The sequence below is a fragment of the Echiichthys vipera genome, assembly GCF_963691815.1.
Source record: "Echiichthys vipera genome assembly, chromosome: 16".
Classification (NCBI taxonomy): Eukaryota; Metazoa; Chordata; class Actinopteri; order Perciformes; family Trachinidae; genus Echiichthys; species Echiichthys vipera.
This window is the reverse complement of record NC_139841.1, coordinates 25,129,584-25,141,165: the sequence shown is the minus strand read 5'-3', so window position 1 is coordinate 25,141,165 and position 11,582 is coordinate 25,129,584. Positions and strand designations below refer to the sequence as shown.

The following is an 11,582-nucleotide window of genomic DNA, read 5'->3' as shown; positions in this document are numbered from 1 at the left end:
CACTTGAAGGTTGTTGTTGTTGTTGTTGTTGGTGGTGGTACTGTTTCGAAGACCCCCCTGACCGAGCACAGGTGCAGCTTGCTTTTCTTAAATGTTTTTATTTTGAAAATGTTAACAAGCACAAAATACAGTGAACGCGGACTATTTTTTCTGTCCCATATTGTAAAAAGTTAGATCTCCATGTTTTTATTTATTTAGTATAAAGCAGGTGCTACAGAAATACTGTAAAGGTATCAATTCAGTTCAATTCAATTCAATTTTACTTACAGTGATGTGGCACTGCAAAGACAATTTTAATATATAGTCTAGGTCAAGACCACACTATGACTTATTCATGATTTATAGAGACCCAAAAATTCCTCCATGAGCAAAATGCTCAAATCCACAGAGAAATGCACACAGCCCGTATTCACAGACTGTGTTTAAACAAGCCGTCGGGACCAATGTCTCTTTGTGATGTCACAAATATATATATTTATATATATATATATATATATATATATATATAAAAAGTGCCCCTACAGTGCTGTTACAGTGCTGTTACAGTCATTCCTCGACTGCAATGACGGTGCAGGGACGCAGAAAGCAGAGTCTTCCTCAATAATGCGTATTTTTGAACATTAAAGCATGCAGACATGTTCTGGTAGAAACCCTTTAAATATACGCAACAAACAATTCCCAACCCCCCCGTCCCAGCCATCAAAACATGGAGTACATTCACCTTGGGGAGCGAAAATATGAACAAGGTCAAAGAAGGATCTGCTGAAATTTGGAAAACAGCACTTTAAAGCAGATGTCTTTAACCTAGCCACCATTTTTTATATGCCTCACAGGGAGTCCGTCTGTAAATGACCTTTTATGATTTAAAATGTATATTAGTGGGTCTTTAAAATCACTTTATTTATTACCAATATTCTTTATTTAATCTGTTGTTCTGTGTCCTGATTCTTTTTTATGTAACGTACTTTAAACGGCAGAGTCTTGTATGAAAAGGGCAACATTAATAAAATGTGTTACTCTTATTGTATTACATGATGGCATCAATCTACGAGTTTAACCCATACAATAAACATACATAATGTAACAGGCATATACACAAAAACATTTTAAACATTAAGATGTATTAAAATGGTAAACTATTCCCAATCTGGGCAGTGTTGTACATACACATTTACAAAAAATGAATAGTGATAAATAGAGAAATAATGAAAGTAATTGGTATTGAACAGACATATGTACAAGTATAAGAAAGTAAGGAAGTATAAGTGGTTATATTTGTTAATCTATGGCATGATTAAATATCCTAAATTGGGTTTGAAGTTAACTTAGATAAACTGACTTTAAAAATATGTCAAAACTGGAGCCCACGTGGAGAGGAAAGTGTCCCTGGTGCAGCTTTCAATCGAACTCTCCAAGAGAATAAAGCCAGTGAAGCGAGGGGTGGCGTTTCCTGTCCCTACATTTCAAACACAAAAACACTTAAACGCCTGTAGGAAGTCGGATTTCCTCGAAACAATGACAAAGACTATGTGAAGCTCGTGTGAGTTCACCGCTAACCCTTACGTGTTCGATTGTCTCTCATTGTTCTGAAAATCATGTCAATACATCAACTTCTCAAGATGTCATATTACATCAGATTATTTTTTGATCTGAGTTTAAATGTCAAATGTCCGTGAGGAACTCGGAGTAGAGCCGCTGCTCCTTTGCGTTGAAAGGAGCCAGTTGAGGTGGTTCAGGATCATCTAGTAAGGATGAACCCTGGGCGCCTCCCTAGGGAGGTGTTCCAGGCACGTCCAGCTGGGAGGAGGCCTCGGGGAAGACCCAGGACCAGGTGGAGAGATTAGATCTCCTCACTGGCCTGGGAACGCCTCAGGATCCCCCAGTTAGAGCTGGTTAATGTGGCCCGGGAAAGGGAAGTTTGAGGTCCCCTGCTAAAGCTGCTGCCCCCGCGACCCGGGGGGCAGCAGATGAAGATGAGATGAGTTTAAATGTTTATAAACTTTTTTTAAATCCAAACAGGATGAATGGCTTATAAATAAGTGTAACTGTTGCTCTTGGACAGGAAAACGATGTTTGAGAGCGTGCTCTCACCCAGAACGGTTCCTTTAAACCGTCTGTTCTCTGAAACATTGTTAAAAACACTCAAACGAGTCCACCTCTGATTCAAAATGAAACAGAGTTTGGTCTTTACCTACTCTGTAAATTGTCCTGAGATAACTTCTGTTATGATTTGGCACTGTAAATAAAACTGAATTAAAATGAATTGTGAATTGGCCTAATTTGTGATTTCCTTGAATGCATAAAGAAGCGTGAAGGATTCCTGAAATGACAGGAGACACCGTCATCCGTCTCCATGCTTTTGAGTCACATGTGAACCCGAGAGAGCTGGTTGTTGTTTTCAGTTTTCAAAAGAGAAATTCATCCAGCCGAGACAGTCTTGTGCAGCTACTTTAACAGTCACTTCTCCTCCCGCAGCAGCAGCAGCAGCACATCAGAGTGTTGTTAGAAGCGGTACCACCTCACACGCCGAGCAGCTCTATTTACGGAAAGAAGAAGTACAAAGGAGGTGACAGTTTCTCTGCAAACTCCAGATGACCTGCCATCACTTCACCGTCTCTCTATGAGTCCTATGAACTGTGTCAAACTGCGTCCCCGCCCCTGCACCCTGAGGATAGTGTATAAGTCCCCCCTAAAAATATTTCCTCCCTGTTCACTTTCAGTGAGCAGCCGCTGAACGGTGAACGGTAGCAGCGTGTGGGGGTGAGATCACCTCAAACCCACTCTCCTGACGTCTCGGTTTCACTCTCTCAGTCAGTCCCAGGCGACATGGTCGGCCGTGGATTTCCTCTTGATGTTCTAGACTCAAAATGTTCCTCCTATGCACGCCGTTCATGCTCTTTCATCCTGGGTGAGTGGTTCATCATTTACTGTCTTTACTGTCAGTCATAGTGTTATTTTAGATCGTTTTGTAGGTCTTTAGCCTCTTTATTTGTCTTTGTAATGAATTAAATACATTAATAAATCCACCTCTGTGAGCTGCTCCATCATCTATAGGTATATATATCTAAAGCTACCTGCTGCTGTTCACATTCAAGGTTTGATACTCGTCTACCACGCCACACTCTCCTCTCGTGTCCGAGCTTCAACTCCAGGTATTTCACCTTTTTGTCACGACATTTCAAATTATTAATCAAACATCAGGGATTTCTACTCATTATATACGATTTTATAATATATATGATATATGTTTTCCTTATGTTTATACCCAAAAATACACAAATATCATCAAATATGTGTCATAAAAAGTGTTGTCTTAGTAACAGTTGCGTTTCTCCGCAGCAGTGGTGGAAAGTAACCGTGTCCATTTACTCAAGTGCTGCACTTTACTTGAGTTTTTCATTTTACGTCACTTTAAACTTCTTACTTCATTCTTCTTTAAACGCCATTACATTTATTCAACAGCTTTATTAGTTATATTTTTATAATAATTAATATTTGATAAAAAACACAAATGATAACTTTATAAGCCCAAACACAACATTACAGATTAAACCAGTGGTTCCTTCCCTTTTTTAAAACTTGTGACTTCTTATAAATAAACGTGTCTTTCCTCTCTGATTTAGCATCCTACGACCTCTTGGGTTTATCCAGTGCACCTTTGGAGGGGCCCGACCCTTAGGTTGGGAACCACTGGACTAGACTGTTTACAAAGAAGTTCAAACTTTAGCTCCTCCAGCAGCTATGAAATTAAAATGCTGCTGGAGTCATCTCATATATATAATAATTTGCCAGCTAAAGACACTTTTACTGCAGAACCAGTACTTTTACTTTTCATACTTTAAGTACATTTTTACACGGATACTTTTGTACTGTTATTTAAGATGAGACACTCCAGGTAAAATCTGCATTTGGTCAATTTTGAAGCTATTTCCCTTCTTTAACATGTTTTCTGTTTCAGACTAAAATCCAAAATGTACACTTTGTCAATTTGCATCTGTAGATTTCTCCTAAATTTACCAAAATAAGCATCAGATTAAGACTCATTTGCATATTTAAACAAGATATTTCAGAAAACCTGTTATACAAAAAAGAATTGTAATTATAAATATAATCAACTGGGGAAGTTTCATGGTTTCATTTTACTTGTAATAAATATAGTAGAAGAAGAATTCCTTTATTAGTCCCGCAACGGGAAAATTTGATTTTTTCACTCTATTGTTATTCAGGTCTCACACACACACATGCACAAACAGGACCTATATACTGTACATGCAATTAATGGAGAGATGTTAGAGCGAGGGGGCTGCCAGTGACCAGCACCCTGAGCAGTTGAGGGTTCGGTGCCTTGCTCAACAGCACCTCGCTCCATACATGGGACTTTTCTTAAAGAAATAAAAAATCTGAATAGTTTTTCCACCACTGCTTCACACATTCTTGTAAAAATGACACAGTGAGAAAACAACCTCTAATCTCGTTTCACACCATATTCACATTATGTTCCAGTGAACTGCAGGTCGCAGAACATCTCCTCCACATACCAGCACTGTGGGCTTCACCCAGGTAAAAACAAACATTTGAGTCATCCTCAGGTTGAATCATCAGCTGTGAAGTCACATTAGAGACTTTTAGACTCTTAACATTTACCGTGCGCTGCCTCTCTTTCAGACGGAGTCGGCGATTTAGATTGTTTTGGGAAACATAATTCACTGGATAAGCAGTGTGTGTGGAAACCTGGAAACCACGCATCGGAAAAGACATACACACTCATCGTACGACAGCCGTATCGGTAAGATTTCTTCTTTACCAACATTTTCTCCTTTCTATCTCATTCTCATCTTCATCCTCTTATCCGGGGTTGGGTCGCGGGGGCAGCAGCTTTAGCAGGGGACCCCAAACTTCCCTTTCCCGGGCCACATTAACCAGCTCTAACTGGGGGATCCTGAGGCGTTCCCAGGCCAGTGTGGAGATCTAATCTCTCCACCTGGTCCTGGGTCTTCCCCGAGGCCTCCTCCCAGCTGGACGTGCCTGGAACACCTCCCTAGGGAGGCGCCCAGGGTTCATCCTCTCTATATTACATGAAATTAAACATACATTAATATAAAATACAAATATATAATTATTTAGAATATTAAAACAACTTTTCTCCTTCTAGAAGCAGAGATAAGTATTGCAATGCTTACTACAACATCAGTGAAACCTCTGCAAAGATCAGAGTATTTGAAAAATACAACATGGCCGCTGAGGTTTTGGAAAACATCGAGTCGCCAAACTGCACAAAAGCAGTTTTCAGAGCTTTACCGAACACCTTGTGTAAGTTTTAGGAGCACGTTTCGCTTTATTTGATCTCTTTCTGATGCTAACTCTGACTGAATAGAGGTGTTTCTCTTAATATGAACATATATATCACATATTTCAGTGCGATGTGGTCCTCCGTATGAAGTGTCCTTCAGTCGCCGCTCTGGAAGACTAAATGTGAATGTGAACTGGGAGCAGGTGGACACAAAGGTCATTAAGTATTACTCTGTGCGATACAAAGCACGGGGCAGCCTGTCATGGAGCGAGGTCAGTGTCAATCAACTTTTAACACCAATCAAGTTCACGTACAGCTGTTTTCAGAGGCTGAGCCGCGCTCTCCGCGATGAGTTAACTGACCTTTATGTGTGAAATACCCCTTTAATGTACCCTCAGAGGGGCCTGATCTAGCAAAAGACATCTTGATCTTAACGACATTAGCCTATGAAATAAATGTCATGGTTTTAACTACTATCTAAAGGTCTATTACAGGGAAAAAAACAAGACCTTTGTTCATTTCTTTGTTGTTCGCAGTCGCCTGTTCGATCCCACAACGGAGAGAAATGTACAGTGGAGAATCTGAACTCCTCCCTGGTCTACGATGTGCAGATACAGTGCATCAGAAATAGTAAATGCTCACAGTGTGCATGGAGTGGCGCCTACACTGTCCCATCAGGTCAGTTTGATTTGTTCATTCATTCATTCATTCATCTTCAACCGCTTATCCCGGGGTCGGGGTCGCGGGGGGGCTGGAGCCGATCCCCAGCTGACATCGGGCGTGAGGCGGGGTCCACCCTGGACAGGACGCCAGTCTATCACAGGGCACATAGAGACAAACAGAGACAGACAACCATTCACACCTACGGGTGATTTAGAGTCATCAATGAACCGAACACCTGCACGTCTTTAGACTGTGGGAGGAAACCGGAGAACCTTAAAAAGAAGCGGTTTCTACAGATTGTGGTACTTGTTATTAGAGAAAATGTTTATTGCACTGCATGACTGGAAAAAGAAGTAGAAGCTGAACTTGTTTCTTGTTACACAATAAATAAACAAACGTCCTCTTCCAGAGCTGACTGCACAGCCTGTCATTGTCGACCTTGAAGACACCGACATTGCAGACAGAAAAGGCAGCCGGCTGCTTTCTGTAACCTGGAAGGTACGTTCTTAAATGTTTCTTCCATAAGATGGGGACTGTACCTTCTGTGCAGCCATGGCTGGTGTTTATTGTGATGATAAAATGCTTTTTAGTTTCCTGCCACAGAGCTGTTTGACGGCTACTACGTGACCATTGGGAAAGCGTCCGGAGAGGCCCCGTGTGAGCGGATAAACACCACTCAGCCTGAGGTCAGACTGATTCTCTCCTATTCAGCGTATCGACTCAATATCAGGGCAGTGAACAATGCCAGCACCTCCCCAGCTGTAAGCCAGGAGATACCTCAGCGTCAGGACCTGTCCAGTGAGTTATCATCCAACTTTCTTATTTTCTGAACATGTATCACTTTTGGAAATAGGGTATATATATATATATATATATATATATATATATATATATATTTAACGTGACCGTATTTCCAAAAGTGGAAATATATATTTATCCTACAAGATAACAAGATCAGGGGTGGCAATGTCACCTTACAGCGAGAGGGTTCCTGGTTTGAATCCCGGCTGGGGCCCTTCTGTGTGGAGTTTGCATGTTCTCCCCGTGTCTGCGTGGGTTTTCTCCGGGTTCTCCGGTTTCCTCCCACAGTCCAAAGACGTGCAGGTGTTGGGTTCATTGATGACTCTAAATCACCCGTAGGTGTGAATGGTTGTCTGTCTCTGTTCGTCTCTATGTGTCCCGTGATAGACCGCCGTCCTGTGGGTGTACCCCGCCTCACGCCCGATGTCTGCTGGGATCGGCTCCAGCCCCCCCGCGACCCCGATAGGGACAAGCGGTTGAAGATGGATGGATGGATAACAAGATGAGATGAAAAAAAAATGAATATACATTTGCCCTCACAGGTATGGGAGCTGGGAAGCTGAATGTGACAGTACACAGTAATACATCTTTTACAATCTACTGGAGAGACAATCTCATCCAAAAGTACGTCTGCTATTCCGTGGAGTGGATGAAGAAGGGACATAAAACAGTGTACATGTCCTTTTATCAGGATGCACAGAACCATCGGACCTTATCTCCTTTACCAGGTGCGGAAACATGAACATAATTGGTCGACCCTGTTCCCTAGAATTTATGCTCCTCATTCGTTTTGCCTGTGGCGAAAGGAAGGGTGTGTGAAGGATGTGCTGTGTTTTTGTACAAAGTAGAAGACTTTCCGAAGACCAGGATTCACATCCTAAGTCCCGCCTGTGGTCAGGTTCAAGTACAAGTAGTTAGGTAGCAGCACAGAGCATTTAAGGACTCTGTCATATTATTTACTGTATGTTGTAATGTGGAAGTGTGATTGTGCTGCTGCTAGTTTTATGTTTCATGCATAGTGACAACTCTTACAGGGCTGAGAAATAAAGCAAATGTCAAATGCTGCAGTTCCTGGAATGGCCACTTGAGGTTGGCTCCAAAAGCGAGTCAATCCCCATAGACCCCCATGTTAAAATGCTTAACTTTACAGCAGCGATAAACATGTTAACAGCCTGGTTAAAAAAAAAGTTTTAGTCTCTATGGTGGATTTTATTATGCATAACAACTGTACAGAGGTGAATTTTTTAATAACTCACCCATATACATTATATAAGGGCTTAAAGTTATGCATAATTAAGGGCTTGCAGCCTTGAGTGACAGGTCGGTAGAGGTCATTTGGCCCGCCTGAGCTCCATGCATGCTCTACCTGTTTGCCCATTTTTGAATAAGCGGGGAGTTAGGCGTCTATATTTTATATATTTCATGTATTTTTGACATGTCAATACAGTATTTAATTAGGTTAAGGTTAGAGAAAGATTGTGTTTTCAGTTAAATGTTAATAAACATAAGTACTCTGAGTGCCTAAACACAACCATATAAACAGAATTTAACGTAAAAAAATAATCAGGCTTTAGCTGCTATGCGGGACTATTGGAAAATAAACAAATTAATACATTTTTAGTGAACCCCCTGTAGATGTGTGCTGTGTAAACATTATGGGAAACGTTCTTTTAAAAATGTTTTATCATTATGTTGATAATAAACGTTATTCCAGTGGCTGATATGGAAGGCAGGGTGGATTTTGGTACATTAAGAAATATCTTTTCCTGCTGTAACACTTGTTATTTTAAATCCCCAGAACCTCTGGAGCCTTATAGGAGATACAACATCACTCTGCACACACGGCCAAACAAGGAGACCTGCAACATGGAGCATGTGAACAACAGTGAGAGCACCTATGGGAGTACACAGTTCTATTTCACCGAAGGATGTAAGTCACAGGCCTTCTACCTTTCCGTGTTATTAGAATAAAACAGACAAACTGTGAAGCTGTAATGCTCATTGTAAAGTTAGAAAGATAAACCACAGTTTTGGAGAAATGGAAGTTTGGACCTGGTGATGAAAAGTCACCAAAGCTCCGAAAAACAATGAATGTTTTGCATCAAATGTTATGGAAATCCATCTAACGACTGTCGGGAAATGCCTCATGACCATGCACTGCATGGACCTACAACCAATCAGAGCAACGAAAGGACCTGTTGCTCAGCGACAGGGTGCTTGGTCCATTTTGAAGAAGGAAAAACATGGCATCTAGGTCACAAACGTCCTCAAATAACAGCTAAACAGTACACTAAAAAGTGCCATGCCACTCCTCTGTCAGTCATAGGCAGAGATATACGGTGTTGGGATTGTCTCGTCAGATCTTAAGCTGTTGAAAATCTGTCTGAATGGGAGAGGGGCCTGACTTACCTGCCAGAGCAAATGAAACATGGGCTCGGCAGATCTGGTTGCAGGATAGGGGACTATGAACATCCATAGAAAACTAACGTCTGTTGGGGTATTTCCGTATGGATCAAAATGGTGGACTGACCGACCGGTATTACCATCCCTAGAGCCTTTATTAGCTAGTTTCTTCTTCTTCTACCCAGAACAAAACAGTCTGACTTCTTAATACTGTGCTCCCAAAGCTCCTGCGAGTGCTCCCGAAAACATCAGCAGCAGCGATGTGACGGTGAATTCAGTGGCGCTGCATTGGTCGTCCATTCCAGAGGAAGACATCAGAGGTTTCCTACTTGGTTACGTGATCTACGTGATTGAGTACCGACACGGAGGAACAAGAACAGAGAGAAGTAAGGATTGTCCGCCCACCTTTAACTAAGTCACTCATAGACTTCTATACCTGCTTATTTTTGGCTAATCCATAAATGTTTCCGGAGCAAATAAGCTGTAACATCACTAGCTTCACAACCACCTCTAGTATCTTTAATGGATTGTCTGTTTGTTTACCAGTCCCTAGAGCTTTATGAGCAATACTGGCAGACCAAAAACTCAAATGTATTTATTTATAACCTTTATTTAAACTCTTTAAACTATTGAGGAGCGACCTCTTTTGCAATGTAGCCGAGATGAAAACACAAAACGTTGGAAAAACGCATGAGCAAATCTGAAATATCAGAAAAGTAAAGTGACACAGAATAATGAAAACAGAGAAATCTAGTTACAAACAGGAGCAGTTAGGAATAAGACACAGTTACGGGAGGATAAGAATCCTGATAATTTGTACAACTTCACCATGAACGTTGGTACAAACATGCCCAGTAGTTCTTGAGGTGTTTCAGTCTGGACCAAAGTTGTGGACCAACTGACCAACTCTGCAGCGCCAACGCCTGTTTTTTCCAAGTGTATTTGGAAATTCAGTCCAACGTTAAAGCAGATGTGTCAAAGTTGCATTTGTAACACGCTGAAAAACGTCACGCTTTGACTGCAGATATTACAGTGGATCCGATGTTAAACAGCTACGAGCTGGGGGATCTCAAAGGTGGCACGGCCTATGACGTCCAGATATCAGGCTTCACCGCCGCCGGAGTGGGAGTACGAAGCACAGCGATCCTCTTTAAGACAAACTATCAAGGTTCTATCTATCAACTATCTTTGTGTCCATTAAAAATTCATAAAAGTGAACGTCTGACATACTGATGTTTGCAAAGAGCCATCTTTTTCTGCCTTTTTTTAGGTTTTTCTCATCTCAGTAGTGTCATCACAGTCTTTTCAGTTGTGCTGACTGTGCTGATATTTGGATCTCCGATAATAAAAAGGTACATTCACCGTCTCACATGTATGTTGAACAAGCCGTCATTCATTTTTAACATGGGTAGATATCTATAACCGCTCTACGCTACCTACTTTACCTAGAGCAAAAGGGATTCTGTGGCCAAGCATACCTAACCCTGGAAAAAGCAATGCAATGCAGAAGACAGAAGGGCCCTGTGAACTGGTAAGTGTCTGTTTCCAATTGGTGTACCACCATTTTTAACGTTGTAGAAGCCAAACAAAACCTCAAGCTACCAGCGAGACTGTTGAAAAATCAAATCAAGCTGATTATTACCTGTTTGCTCAGGAGATACTAGAGTGTATCAACACCCTGAAGGTCGAAGAATGGGACACATACAGCCTTCAGATAGTTGAGAAACAACACGTCGTCCCTGCCAGCACGTCGACACTAATGCTACCACTTCTCCACGCCTCGGAGGACGAGGGAGAATCACCAGAAATGACTCGTAACTGGATCCAAAGAGACACAGAAGACACAACTGGAGCTATTCCACCTGGCGTTACTGCAGAAACAGTCCCACACACCCAACGAACGGACCCTCAGAGTTCCCCTTTCACCTTTTTAAGTGACTATACAACAATGGAAATGTTTCAGCAGGGGATGCTGGCAAATACATCGCTTACCAAAGCCACGGAAAGCAAACCGGAGGACACGGACTCGACCGTGGTAAACTCAGGATTGGACTATATACGGCAATTTAGTCCCGGTCCAATCTTGGACAGCAGGGACACGTTCACGATTATGTGAGAACAGTTTGGAACTGGACTGCATTTCCTGTCTGTCCTTTATAATAAAAGGCTTGGAAACTGCCAGAAATGTAATCTTTAAAAAAGAATGAACACATTTGTCCAAAGGAAATAGCCTGGTCCCGGTTAGCTCTGTTTGTGTGCTAGGAGGACACGAAAATGTCATGGCAGGTGTGTTGTTCAGGACTGAAGCACAGCGTCGAGTGTTTGGATGAACAGGCACGGTACTGGAACAGGTACTGCACTTGTAACATTAATGACGAGTCAGTTTACGCAAGCCATGACAGTCAGACGGTGAGTCAGCATGCAC

The 11,582-nt window shown here is 41.8% G+C and overlaps 1 protein-coding gene across 1 annotated transcript; it reads left to right on the top strand.

Annotated features, from left to right (window-relative positions):
• Positions 1-2,826: 2,826 nt before the first annotated feature.
• Positions 2,827-11,541, top strand: LOC310958543 (interleukin-31 receptor subunit alpha; the record flags this gene model as incomplete). The annotated part of the gene is made up of 16 exons (XM_083929520.1): positions 2,827-2,908; positions 3,096-3,152; positions 4,504-4,560; positions 4,666-4,786; positions 5,153-5,310; positions 5,417-5,562; positions 5,827-5,968; positions 6,363-6,451; positions 6,544-6,751; positions 7,297-7,482; positions 8,553-8,684; positions 9,382-9,543; positions 10,182-10,347; positions 10,447-10,509; positions 10,607-10,688; positions 10,812-11,541. 16 exons carry the CDS (start codon positions 2,827-2,829, stop codon positions 11,271-11,273), a joined length of 2,313 nt encoding a protein of 770 aa, XP_083785646.1. The 3' UTR covers positions 11,274-11,541.
• Between the last annotated feature and the right edge of the window lie 41 nt (positions 11,542-11,582).